We start from the raw sequence: 14,355 nt of genomic DNA, 5'->3' as shown, positions 1-14,355 counted from the left end.
CTGCTGTCCATCTATGTGACCTGGTTCCTTGCTGTGTGCAGCGTGAACTGGAGCATAAAAAATCTGTCCTTCACAAGTGAAGTGTCCTTTCTTACTGTGTGACACAGCAAGCCTCTGGCCTTTTGTGGCTTGCCCTATTGTCACCTAAGCCGCTTTGAAGGAGGGCTATTGCCACGTCCAAACTTCTTATCCCTAAGCTTTCTTCCAGCACCACCCTGGCCTGGCTGTAATTATGTTTGCTATTCCAAGCCTGGAATGCATGTAATTTTACTGCCACTCCCACTCTGTGGCTTTGTGGTTGGAGGGGGAACGGGGTGTGGTTCACTTGGCCTATGAAGGCTGGTGGTTTTTGGTATTACCAGTGCCTGCTTGGGTGCAGGCGCTCCTTCAGGTGAGCTTCTGGTGTAGAGCAAAGATTGAAAGGAGGTGCATGGGACCCAGGCTCTTGAGGGTTGGGTCTTGAGGACTGACATGGGCAAAGCTCCTAAGAGGTTCTTGCTCACCCCACCCCCATCTTCCACAGAGAGTTTGCTCCGCACCTCCAGCAGTCCAGAGAGCTTGCGCTCACGAGCCCCCATCCTCACTCCGGACCAAGATTCGGGTACCCGCCTCTGGCATTTAGTCAAGAACCATGAGCATCTTGGAGACCCTAAGGAAGGGGAACGAGGGAGCAAGATGGTGTCTGAGATCTACCTCACAAGGCTCCTTGCCACCAAGGTATGTCAGGAAAGGAACTGAATCACTGAAATGGGGGGATTGGCTAGTTTTTAAAACTCCTTGCCCCAAACCAGGCAGGCAGAAGATTCTGCACCAATCTGTAAATCAATCCATGGCAGAATTTTTTCCTTGAAAACTGCCAGGGAAAAGATATTTTTTTTTCGTGCTTAACCTAAAAGTGACTTCCTGTTCCTGTTTTTGTTTTAAAAGAACCTCGTTGCTGCTTGCCCTCATCGCAGTTCTCCCTGATATCCTTTTTAACAATTGAAGAATTATCACTCTGTTTTCCTCTGCCTTGTTGGTATTTTCTCTTTGGTAAATGAAACACATTGAGGTTCTTCTTCCAACCTTTCATTATATAACCTACAGATCTCTGTAGTTCTAGCCTTCAACAAAACCCTATTGGAGCGGGCCCAGGTTAAGAGTGAGGCGAGAGAGGGCACGTGCTCCAGGCAGCAGGTATAGGGGGCCCACAAAACCACCTCCAAAACAGCCATCCGGGCACTTGCTTGACGAGTCCTTGAATTCCAACCATCCACCTCTTCCAATAAGTGAGACGTAGCCAGGAATGCAAGGAGTCACTGAGCGTGTGCTTGAGGGGCAGCTGTGCTATGGCTAGTTGCAGCTTACCCACCACTTCCAGGAGGAGGAGGCTGGCTGTAAAAGGGCCACCTCCTAGCTCACCCCGGGAAGAGAAAGGCAAGGGGCCCAGCGGCAGTGGGATGACACAAGGAGAGTTTCTCCCTTTGTCCTTCCCTGGCTGCTGCTGCCACAGCTCCTTGCCAAATTTTGTAGATCCCACGCTGTCTTGGGAGAAGCATTTCCCTACAGTCCTCTTCATGTTTCTGTCCTTCTTTAGTTTGGAAAAGGACTGTAGCTTAGTGGCACAGCCTCTGCTTTGCATACAAAAGGTCCCAGGTTCAGTCCCCACTAGCATCTCCACATAGGACTGGGAGACCCCTGCCTGAAACCCTGGAGAGCTGCTGCCAGTTAGTGTAAACAACACTGAGCTAGATGGATCCATAGTCTGACTCTGTATAAGGCAGCTTCCTGTGTTCTGACTGCGGTCAACCCTTCATGGAGGTGGTCTGAACTCGTCTCCTGGGGCAGGGCATGCTTTGAACCGCAGGCTGTCTGGATTGCAGGGGTGTGATCATTGGTGCCTCTGGCCCTGGGCCTTTGGCTAACTCACTGCAGCTTCCAGTGTCTGCCAGCTGACATCTAGGCACAGCTCAGATACTTTATGGACATAGCATGTGATGCCACTGTCACCAAAACATTACCCGACAGTGAGGAAGGAGTGCAGAGAATGTGTCATTTGGGGTCTGAATTGTGCGAGATTGTTTGTGTAACGTGGGGTGCGTACGCATGTGATTTTTGTTGGTATTCTACCATTCTGCTATCTGTCTAATCATGTTACTTTAATCCAGTATTTGACCGTAATACATTTAGTAGCATTTTGTGGTGCTGCTCTGGTGTTGTAGCTAAGAGTGAGCTGATACAGTTTTATTGTTGTAATTTAATTTCATTGCTCTGGTTTCCTTTGAAAGGGAGTGGGGTGTTGATATTTTTATGGTAATAAGAAACACTAAGCCAGGAGGTCCTCAGTTCAAATCTTGTCTCCACCATGAATTTATTTAATGGTGTAAGGTAAGTCACTGTCCTCACATCTGCAAAATGGGGATATGTTGTTACAACTTTACAGAGTTATTACAGGGATTATTGAGATAAAGTACAAATACAAATGCCAGTTGTAATTTAACTAAAATTATTTATAGGCCACTTAATTATCAAAATTTCTAAGTGGTAGTAACATTACTATTGTGTACAGGTTCCTTTTAAAACTGGCAATCAGCACCCTCTTATTTATAATAAAAATAAACATGGTGCCTAAGATTTCCATAAGTTGTACCTATGTTAAAAGATAAGAGAGTCGCTGGCTGCAGGCTCACAATTTAATAGACACAAAAGGAAAAGGAATGAGGAGGGAAGAGAAAAGCACTGGAGCAGCTGCTTCTTCGCTGGCCAATTGGTGGGGCCAAGTTGTCTCTTTTTCCTGGGAGCCAGAAGGTGCAACCTCCAAATGACCCTTGTTCCCCTGGCTTGTGTTAGAGGGCAGAGGGTGCTTCCCTTCAGCTCTGCATGTCTGCTTCCATAATTTTTATTTTAAAAATACTTTCATTCAGATTTTGTTACAGGTTGCAACAAAAAATAATACTCAGAATGAAGAACAGAAAGAGGCAAATAATAATTTTCCCCCTAGCAATGACTGTATCAGCAATACATCATCTGCTCACATTACTGTATAATAATAGTTGCCTTGAACAGTCTTTCAAATACAGGCAGCGACCATTTTAGGCGCATCTACACAATGCACGATTGTTGAAGCGTTGGGTCCTTTTGGACCTGGAAGAGGGAAGAACGGGGGTGGAGTGGGGGGGCAGAATGGGGCAGGGCGGACGGGGCTCGGCACATGGGAGCTGGGAACAGAACCCTGGCGCAAAATGGTCGTTGCCTGTATCTCTTAAAGCTTATCCATTCTGCAAATGAGATTGGTGTCAAGCTGCCAATTGAATGGTCCCCTCAAGAGAAGCGGCAACCATTTAAACTCATGTAAAACTGGCCTACAATGAAGTATAGATGTGCCCTTATTGAAACGGTGTCCCAAATCAAGAATACTATGGCAGAGATGATTAGGAAGGCTACTGCAGTAGGAGAGTTCAAGATAATCCGGGACAGTGTCTGGAGCAGAATAGTTGGGTGTCCTTGTGAATATTATGTATGCAGATGCAAGATGGAAGGGTGGTGCTGTTTTCCGTGGGAGTGCTGCCCATGATCTCCAAATGTTTGCAGTTGTTCTCTCCATCCATCCAAAATGTTTCCCAGAAAATTTTCTCTTCTGCTTCTTCAGGGCACATTGCAGAAGTTTGTAGACGACCTGTTTGAGACTGTGTTCAGCACAGCACACCGGGCCAGTGCACTCCCCCTGCCCATCAAATACATGTTTGACTTCCTGGACGAGCAGGCAGAGCGAAGGCAGATTGGGGACCCTGACGTGCGACATACCTGGAAAAGCAACTGGTGAGACCTTTGGCCTTTTGGCCACCAGCCAGTACCCTGAAGTAATTCTTCTTCTTTCTTCTTTGGTGAACACTTGTAGCCAAGTAAGATTGTCTTCCATGAATATGGTCTTAACAGCGAGACTGTAAGTGACTTTGGAGGCCCATTCTGGATCCGCACATCCTTCCACAGTGGGGACATAGGGCGTTGATCATGTTGAGGATTTGCCAAATGTGCCTTCCTCTTAGCTCATTTTTCTCTTTCTTCCTGAGTTCATGCCTCTTCAAACTCCATGATACCTTTGGCAGAGGCTGTTCTCCTGTTGGAGCCCTCTCTGGCCAGTGTTTCCCACTTGTCGGTAATGGTAGGGAGCCTGCAGCCGGTATGCCTATCCTGGCTGTGGGTAACTGACAGCTGGCATGTCATATTTAAGCAGACAGGGAAAGATTTTTTAGCCCTAAGGAATCTTTGCACAGCTACTACCAGATTGGCTTTGTGTATTTTTCTTCTCCTCACCCTGGTTTTTCCCTCCAGGTGCTGTGCTTGGACTTGGGGCTCCTTGTCTTTGGGCTTTGCTCTCAGCCAGCCTTCAGCCATTCATTTTTCCAGGCTCTGTCCTACCCTACCTTGCTTGAACAAATCATCTTTAGGAAGAAATTTTCACCCCAAGGAATCCAGTGCTCATGACCCCTAAGTGTTTGATGCCAGCCAACTCTCCCCCACCTCCCATGACCCCATGGACTTTGCTAATCCTCCATTCTTCTACTTCAGGGATTGTCAGGGACTGGCAGGACACTGATGAGTGTGCACCAAGGGAACAGGGGCTGGAGTGTGGCTCAGGAGGGGGGTGGGGTCAGTGGTTTGTGGGGACCTGTTCCAGCCAGGAGGCAAGAATCAGAGGTAGGGGAAGCTTCAGAGATGGAGGAAGAAGAGGAAGAGGCAGGCCAGGAAAGTGAAGGGCCGGGTGCTTCCCCACCCTCTCATGCACCACCATCTCCTAGAACCAGGAGATAATTTAAGCTGCAGAGGAAGTTTTCATGCAGATGTAGTCTCCAGCTACATTTGCACAGCCTGTCAGGGGAAGGTACATAAATGGGTGGAGGGGGAATGGTCCCCCATTGCTGCAACTGCTCCCTAGAGCACGGGCCTGGCAATAGCTGCCTAGATGCTAGATTGGTGTGCCTATTTATTCTACAGAGCTGTAGAAATGACTCTGTACCTTTGACAACAAAGAGTTAACTCTCTGGCATGTGCACTCCTTTGGCTGGGGAGCACCCTGGACCGGGATGGAGGAAGCCCCCGATGACTCTCAGCTATGGGATGTTACCTTCCTGGAGCACAGTCTGGCAAACAAGAAGTGCTGTCTCCAGGAAACGGGCTGAGTTCCATGGAGAATCGTGGCTTAGCAGTCCTTTAAAGGGGCAGTATCCAGTTCACTTGCTCCATTGCACAAGAATAACAGTGGAGTGCCCCTGCACCCTACACTCTCCCAAATCTGCTCCAGAGCTTTGAGGAAACCCCAGACCAATTGGGTCTAGTGGTGAATGTTCTGTTGTGCAAGCAGAAATCCTTGCACTGACAGAGCTTTCATGTAGCACTACTCAGGATACAACCCATTGGCTTTGATCTCTGTGTTTTCCCAGCGTATCAAAACAAACAAATGAAAAACCCTCAACAAAACATGAGTATTGAGCTTCAACCTCTGTAATTTCCTCACCACTACTGCCCTATCCCTGTCTAACCTTTTGCCTCTCATGTGTGACAGCGAAGCTTCATCTTTCTTTCTTTCTTTCTTTTTCTTCCACTGCAGCCTGCCCTTGAGGTTTTGGGTGAACGTCATCAAGAACCCACAATTTGTTTTTGATATCCACAAAAGCAGCATTACAGATGCTTGCCTCTCTGTGGTGGCCCAGACCTTCATGGACTCGTGCTCCACCTCTGAGCACCGCCTGGGCAAGGATTCCCCTTCAACAAAGCTGCTCTATGCCAAGGACATCCCTGTCTACAAAGGCTGGGTGGAAAGGTGAGCTACAGAGAGGGGTCATGTCAAGTACTGGTGGGGTAGTCTGTGTTGCCTCTACAACCGGCAGAGGTGGGATTGACCTTAGCAAATCATCCCGCGGCATTATAATGTTGGTAGCTCTTTACTGTACGAGGATAACAAGACCCTGCCTGAAACTTGCTTCCCTGAATGAGCGGGTGCTTGGATGAGGGCCATCCTCAAACAGGTTGGAAAAAGGAATGCTGTGGCTTTCCACGAGTTCAGGACAGTCAAGAAGGGCAGGAGTCTTTGAGGGTGGGGAGACTCCGTTACTATGGCCTCTCTCAGCATCTTTGGAAAGGAGGAGTCACCACTGCTGCTGTTCCACACACAGAAGCGGCACACTGGATGGGGCAGAGCTGCTGTGCCAGCTTCCTGAAGGTGGCTTGCTGTTGCTTACCAGTGAGGGAGAGAGGGAGGGCAGTGTGGTGCAAAAGCACTGGCAGAATCAATTCAGCCCTCCTACCGGCGTGTTTGCACCAGACTGATTTCCACGCTGACTTCCTCGGTAAACCACAGTGGTCTGCAATGAAGCTAGCGTAGTGAGTCTGCCACTTCTGTTTCTAAAGTGACCTCCTAATCTATTGCCAGTCTCTTGAAAGCAGTAGCTAATTCATCATGACTAGGGAAAGGAAGGTGCTCCTGGAGGAAGCAAGGGCCTGTTCCTCTGAGACAGGTGCAGGCAACCTCTAGACTGAGAGACAGTCTTGGCCCACAAGTGCATTTCCCCCATATCACACCCACCTGTTAATCATTTCACCAGGATGTGTTTCTAATCACTTGCTAGCAAATCCTTTTAGCTGGAGGTGCCTGGAATGAAATCTGTGCCCTTCTGTGTGAAAAGCACATACGCTCTGCTGCAGAGCTACGGCTTCTCCCAAGTCAGAGTTTGACCTCCACACATGTTCAGTGTTGAGGTGAACACAGCTCACGCTTTGAAGGTTATCTGTTGCTCCATATAAGCCATGATAAAATGGGGGTTATGTAGTTGTTGGTGCCTACACACTGTCAGTATTTGGCCTAAGAGGTTCAAATATGTACCAAAACTTTTAAGTTTGCACAGTAAAAGTGGATTAAAGGGCTCTGTCATCCTGGTGCAACAAATACAATTCTAACAAAAAACCCAAACATTTTTGCCATTTGGAAAGTAGCAGGGAAACGCAAATACTCAAGAAAGAAGAAAATCTCAATAATCACCAGATGTAGCCTAATCACCATGTAAGCTTTGTGCAAGCAAATCAGGATGAATGCTCAGTAAATACCTCCCTTGGCTTCTATAGAAGGAAAAGTGGGATATAAAACTAATTAATTAATTAGGTCATCTGGAGGAACCATATGGCTCTGTATCAATGTGGCAAAATCTGAGCCTTCATTTATAGCTTCCATGAATAGAAGGGACTGCAATGCATTAAACATGCACATTGATTCGCATTGGTTTGTGTGGAAACCCTCTGCTGTTGATCAATCTTCTCTCCAAGGAATCCAAAAGCTATACATATGTTTACCAGGTACTATCGGGATATCACCAAGATGGCTTCCATCAGTGACCAAGACATGGATGCCTATCTAGTGGAGCAATCACGGCAGCACGCAGGCGAATTTAACACACTGGGTGCACTGGGAGAGCTCTACAGCTACGTGGGGAGGTACAGTGATGAGGTGAGGCTCCACCCCAACTCTTTCCTTCCTGTTTCTCTCTCTCCCTCTCTTTCTCTCTCTCTCTCACACACACACCCCATAATTTTCTCTCACCGTTTTCAACCTGTTATTCAGCTGTGCTATAAATCTGATGAGGATAGAGCCTAATTTGGACCCTGCTGCAGATCCTCTGTAATAAAATTGGTCGCGGGGAGGAATTTAAGGTACCATAATAAGTTAAGACACCACTGTCTGCCGCCTCATCAGTATCCTGTACCCTTGCATTTAGCCCTCAACACCCTACATCTCAATAGCCAAGGGGCAGTGTATGAGAGGGATAGGGAACCTGTACACAGGGGTCGGCAAGGTTTACCGGCCATGGCCGGATCACTCCTATGGAGTTCATCTGTGGGCCGCACTGGCGCAGCGCGATGCCGGAAATCACGTCTGCGCATGTCCGCAGCGCCAGAAATTGCTTCTGTGCATGCCCAGACGCCGAAACATCCTGCCTGTGCAGAAGCGGTTTTCGGTGTCTGGACATGCACAGTTGCGATTTCCAGTATCTGCACGTGTGCATACGCGATTTTTCGGCGCCGCTCAGCGAGTCCCCGTGCCATGTCAGTGTGGTGTGGTGTAGTGGTTAAGAGTGGTAGACTTGTAATCTGGTGAAACTGGGTTCGTGTCTCCACTCCTCCACATGCAGCTGCTGGGTGACCTTGGGTTAGTCACACTTCTTTGCAGTCTCTCAGCCCCACTCACCTCACAGAGTGTTTGTTGTGGGGAAGGAAGGGAAAGGAGAATGTTAGCCGCTTGGAGACTCCTTCAGGTAGTGATAAAGCGGGATATCAAATCCAAACTCTTCTTCATCTTCTTTAGCACAGCACATGGGGGACTTGCTGAGTGGGTGGCTCGGTTCAGGGGCAGCTCGTGGGCCGGTAAATGGTCTTCGTAGGCTGCATCTGGCCCATGGGCCGCACGTTGCCGAACCCTGCTGTACACCCTCCAGATGTAGGTGGACTCCAGGTCCCATCAGACCCAGTCAGCATGGCCAGTGGTTCCAGAAGACACGAGTTGGAATCCACCAACATCTGGAGAGGCCAGGGGTTTCCCACACCTGGCTTAGGACTCCAGAGAAGGTAGAGTGACAAATGGAGACCTCTGCTCCATGCTTATCCCTCTCACCTACACATTTCCCCCATTTGGAGCTTTCATGCCATAAATCTGTCCTTACCTAGCATACTGGAGGAAAGAGGGATCCGCTGCTACTGCCACCAAGAACTGAAGGCATTTGAGAGGGACTGCTGCTTTTGTGTCTGTATGCACACTCCTTGCACTCTCACCTTCGATAAGCAGGTGTTGTCCGCTCTTCCGGCTTTTTATTTCAGAAACCAGACGTGGCATTGGGCAGGACAAAAGAACCGTGTCTCTCTGAAAGTGCATTATGACACTCTTTAAAAAAATGGGTTGCCAACCATTTTGAGCCACTAAGCACATTGGAATTCTGAGCTGCTGTTGGGGGTGGCACAACAAAACATGGCAGCCGCATCGGAAAGAGAAACAACCACAAAATAGCATGGGGGAAAGTCACCTACGTGGCCACCACTGCACTCACTCATAGAGAGAAGCTCTTCACCCCTCTCCTGTGTTTGGAGTGGGTGGGTGGGTGGGTGTTCAACCCTGGCATCCCACAAAATGTCTGTGGGGACACATTCCAAGGCGAGAGACTGATCAGGAAGAGCAAACAGTCTGGTGCATTGCAATGTTTTAGCCCTACCTAGAGATGCCAATGATCAAACTCAGATCTTCTGCATGCAGGCCAGATGCTCTAGCCATAGCCCTCCCATGGGAATGCCACCGGCAATCTCTGTTTAAACTATTGCCTGACTCCAGGTGACAGGACAGACCCCATAAGCCTTTCTTTTCTTTCCTGCCCCTTTCCCAGTTTTACCGGGTACTTCTCCATCCAAGGGCCTATCTCTTATTCCCATTTTGCTCCTGGAAGTTTGGGGCTTAGTCCCTCCTGACCTTTTTTTTCCACCTTTCTCTTTCCTTCCTTTATTCCGGACCCCCATGTTTTCCCAACCCGTTGCCTGTCCACCCATCAGATCCTGACAGCGCTGGAACGTGATGCCGCCTGCCGAAAACACAAATTGAGGCTGAAGCTTGAACAAGTCCATCACTCTCGTTTCTGAACTAGCCTGAGAGTGATGGGGGGGAGGGAGAGTGGGCATGGGGGGGCACGCATCCAGGATAGACGTATCAGAAAAAAGGACTCTACCCTCCAGCCTTGACTTGTGGCCCCCCAAGGGTGACAGACTTGACATTTTTAACCTCCCTGTCGACAAGAGACGTGTGACCTCTTGCCCTGTAAGGCTGAAATCCTGGGGTTTCAGAAAGAGGCTGTGCTGCCCACCCCCTCCCTACCTTCAGCCCGGAAGCAATAACCAGCACCCTTTCCTCAGCATCTGAATTGGGAGGAGCACCTCAGAGTGAACAATAAGGTTGGGGTGCAGCCAGATAATGCCCCCCCTCAAGCTGGCAGCTAAATGGAGATCCCTCACCCCAAATGTTTGTGGACCCTCCCTGTAATCATCCAGACCATTCCCAATCCCCCACTCCTTGTTGGTAGCTGGTGGAATTTTGCCCTTGTTCTGTTTTTTGGTACCATGGCAATCAGATATTTTAATCCTTACCTGACAAACCCCCACCCTCTCACCCCACCCCACCTGTTGTGCCCTCTCCGGGTGCAGTGCCTTACTCATTAATTTATTATTGCATCTCGTTAAGATTATTGGCTGTAATATGATTCCATTCCCTGGGTGTAGAGATTTCAGTGTAAAAAGTCCTCCATCCCCCCCCCCCCCATCCGCATCCTTCGAGTCTGTGTAAATATTTGCACTGCAGCCTGGAGGGAATTGGTCCCCCCACTCTCCCCAAAAATAAAAGAAAACTACACTTTTAATCCCCCCCACTGGGGTTAAGGAGTTGGGGTGGGGGAAATGTCCCTGCAGCTGGCATGGGCTTTTTATTGGTTCATTTTATAATTAATTTTTCTTTTGCTAAATAAAAGCGTGGAAAAATGTTCTCTTGTTGTCATGTGGGGATCGGCAAGGGGTGTGTGGTGTGTGTGTGTGTGTGTGTGTATGTGTCCCAAGAGAAGACTCCTGGGTAAGTGGGCAAACACTTCAATTTCAGTTTGATACAAGGATAGTTTGGTCTTTGCAGAACCCATATGGCAATCCTCTGTCCACCAATCCCTTCCGATCAATATTTCTTTCTCTTTTGAATTGCACCCGAAGCTCAGGCTAATGCTGGCTCTTTTTTCACATGCAATAAATTTTTGTGTGTGTGTGTGTGTGTGTGTGTGTTGCTGTTGTATTTTAACAGTCAGGTTTGTTTGTATTCCAGCAGATATATCAGCCCACATTATTTAGTTTCTTCAGGAGCCGCACCCTTTTACCCAGCAGTCATGTTTGCTGTTGAAAAACACTGCAGTACATGCCACAAATGTATGTGCACATCCTTAAATACTTGTGCGCTGATTTTGTGTACAATTGGATTCTTGGGCATGGTTACACAGTTCTTGGGAAGGCAAATTTGATATTCACACATACGTTTGCCAACAAGAAAAGTGCCTTGCCCCTTGACAAATTAAGACCAAACGTGGAATCATAGATAGGGGAGGCCATTTTTTTCCACAGTCAACCAAAAGTTAAAAACTCTTTTACTCCTTCATAGAATTGTAGAGTTGGAAGGGATACCAAGGGTCATCTAGTCCAACCCCCTGTCCCTGTTCTCCCCCAATCCCAGCTGACTGTAAGCCGCAACTAGTGCCCTACCTTAGTCAAAGCTCAGCATGCACCACACAAGCAGACAGCAGTCCTTGGCACAGGAAGGCTAATCTCACTGTTCCTCCCCCAGTTCTATGGAACTTGGTGCAACTTCTATTCCATTCACTGCTTCCATTAAAGGTCAGCCCCATAAAATTAGGTCTCCAGTTGTAAAAATATTACGGCTGCTGCTTACCTCTTCAAATCTGGTGGCCTGGAGTCTTCTAAACCTGCTGATTCACCAGCAGTCCTGAAAATATCAAGTATGGAAGCAGCCTAGGACTTTCTAGCATTAGCATGTTGCGGTCTTGTTTGTGTTAGGATATCGTACAGACCGAGCTGCAAAAGCAGCAGCGAGGCTGGTATGACATGTTGTTTTTCCCATGAGAAAGCCAGCTGTCTTATCTGCTTTCTCAACCATGTGATGTTACTGTTATATCTTTCCTTTCACTTTCACTTCTGGCTCAAGAGATGTTGGACATGTTTAATGCACAGCTCTGCCTTACTGAGCTGGCAAGCAGAGACATACTCTGCATCTAACTACAATAAATAGTTTAGCCTAATTAATGGCTTGTGTGTGTTGTTCTTCCTGCTGGGGAACAATCACATATGAATGTGCCTCCGGGCTCTTGTAGCCGGGAATGTGCACAAAGGTTGTGTTCCTGTTTCGGGCAGTCTCACAACTTGTCCTGGGCGGGACATTTCCTAACAGTTTGCACACGTTGGTGTCCCTGCCTTGTGGTCCCTTTTCACTCTGAGCAGATGCTCAGAACTCTTCCATGTCCATTCAGTTTCCACTGAATTAAACATTGTGGAAACACTTTAGTTGTTCTGGGGCCACTTCTGGACTAGATTATTTCATACTAATAACCCTTTGTTTTCAATTGTCTGGGCATAAACATCTCATTGAGCCAATGTTTTGGACAATGCCTCCATGCCATTTGAGCAAATGCTGCTGAGCCTGCATGCACCTACTGGCTTGTACTGTGGCCGGGTCTCCTTCAATTCATCTAGGACAGCCTTTCTCAACCTTGGGTCCCCAGGTGTTGTTGGCCTACAACTCCCATCATCCCTAGGTAGCAGGACCAGTGGGTCAGGGATGATGGGAGTTGTAGTCCAACAACATCTGGGGACCCAAGGTTGAGAAAGGCTGATCTAGGAAGAGGGCGGGTGCCCAAACCAAAGAGCATTCTTATTTCAACCAGTTACAGGTGGGTAGCCGTGTCGGTCTGCCATAGTCGAAACAAAATAGAAAATTCTTTCCAGTAGCACCTTAGAGACCAACGCACGAAAGCTCATACCAAGAACAAACTCAGTTGGTCTCTAAGGTGCTACTGGAAAGAATTTTCTATTTTATTTCAACCAGACGACTAGAGAAGAGAGAATGCAGTGGCAACAGAGCAAGGTTTGGCAAAAACAGCTGCTACTAGCTATAGTTGGCCTTAGCTGGAGAACCACCTAAGTACAAGAGCCCACACTTTATTTCTTCTTAAATCAAGGTTGAAGATTTCACTGTGCACCCTAGCACTGAAGATCCAACGATCTGGGGCACCTGTAAAGTTGTAGCTTCTGTGAGAAAAATGCAGAACAAAGCTATGGGCTTGTTTTTATAAATGAAGTGCTGGACAAAGGGGTTGCCTTCCCACACACTAATGATCAGACAAGCAGATCTTCCATTTTTACATACAGCTCTCTAGAAATATTCTGGATTCTGGGGCAAAACTCAGCCATTCAGCTGTCTATTCACCTAAGGGTGCATTAAAACCACACTCCGCCCCAAGAAATGGCTGAAGGGGGGGGGGGAGAGATGACACTGTTGCTTATTTTTTCTAATAAGGAAAAAAGACAAAAGCGAATTATGTGTCTATCCTGCCCTCCCTGCCTGTCAGCTAGCAATTTCACTTGCACAAGAAGCTTATTCTGCAACACCCACACCCTCTGCTTCCATATTTGCAATTATGCAGATTAAATATCCACTTTATTCGAACTTTTCTACATAGAAAATTGTGGCTGGGAAAGGGTGAACTAGGTCTTCCACTCTTCTCTGAGCATTTTGACTGTGGGCTCGTCCACACTTCCTCCTGTGCCATGCCTAGAAAACATGGGTATCCGAGCGGTTTCCCCCTTGATCTGTTCCTTTCCAAGGGAAAACCTCCTCTTTAGCATGTACTAGTCTGAAACAAATTGTAATCTGGAGGAAACCTGACTATGTGCTAAACAGCGGCCCCTCCCCTGGGAAGCAGGGCGCGGGGCAAGAGGAAGAGTGGATAAGCCCTGTGTGCCTAGATGTGGGCTAAACTGCACAGAAGAGGAGCAACTGACCTGCATTAAGCTTGAGTGCACATTTTTTTAAGGTGCTCATTTCGAAGTAGGTTTGGTCCCCTGGAGTTGTGAGCAGTCGGCATCCTCCTACCTCTTAGGGAGGGAGGGGGCCTTTTGGAGTTCTTCTTGTGGCCTTGAGATTTCCCCCCACCCTTCAGGCTCTGGTGTTTAGGAAAGGACCCAGGGGCTGGAGCAAAGAATGCACTGTGGGCTCCCCAGGCATTTGTGGCTGTCTGATGGTGGGGAGAGGACTGTTGTGTGTGGGTGTGTTGTGTGTGTGTTTTGATGTGGGAGTGAGGCAAACCAGCAGCGCCTGGGAGGGGAGGCAGCAATAAGATAAAAGGAAAGTTTTGGTGGCAGCTTTATGAATAAGTCATGGGTGCATCAGGGGCCTTCATTAGCAGGAGCTCCGGGTGCTGAGTAGCTGTGGGAGGAGGGGGGCTTTGACTTAACGAGTTGGGGAGCTTTTTAACTGCCAGAATAAACTAGGGAAGGGGGGGGGAGGAGAAGGGATGTAGGTCAAAAAATGTCTGCATGACTGTGATGTAGGGCAGCCTGATCCACCCCAGGGGCTGATGGGAGTTGTAGTACGAAACATCAAGAGGGCCCCAGGTTAGGGAAGACTGATACAGCAAAAGCGCCTTCTTAAATGTTAGCTACAAGTGTCCCTGTTTTCCAGGGACTGTCCTGGATTTACAGAAGCTGTCCTGGTTTCTGATTTGATCCTGGAATGTCCCGCTCTTCCTT

The 14,355-nt window shown here is 48.1% G+C and overlaps 1 protein-coding gene across 1 annotated transcript in view; it reads left to right on the top strand.

Annotated features, from left to right (window-relative positions):
- PLXNA3 (plexin A3) overlaps nt 1-10,540 on the top strand; it is a 74,842-nt gene extending 64,302 nt beyond the window's left edge. Inside the window, 5 exon segments of the mRNA XM_033174096.1 lie at nt 524-717; nt 3,629-3,798; nt 5,588-5,800; nt 7,327-7,477; nt 9,562-10,540. Coding sequence (XP_033029987.1) covers nt 524-717; nt 3,629-3,798; nt 5,588-5,800; nt 7,327-7,477; nt 9,562-9,648 — 815 coding nt within the window. The 3' untranslated portion in view covers nt 9,649-10,540.
- The last annotated feature ends 3,815 nt before the right edge of the window (nt 10,541-14,355 follow it).

Source organism: Lacerta agilis, chromosome 16 (genome assembly GCF_009819535.1).
Source record: "Lacerta agilis isolate rLacAgi1 chromosome 16, rLacAgi1.pri, whole genome shotgun sequence".
NCBI classification, from domain to species: domain Eukaryota; kingdom Metazoa; phylum Chordata; class Lepidosauria; order Squamata; family Lacertidae; genus Lacerta; species Lacerta agilis.
The sequence above is the reverse complement of the archived record's forward strand: the minus strand, read 5'-3'. Positions and strand labels throughout refer to the sequence as shown.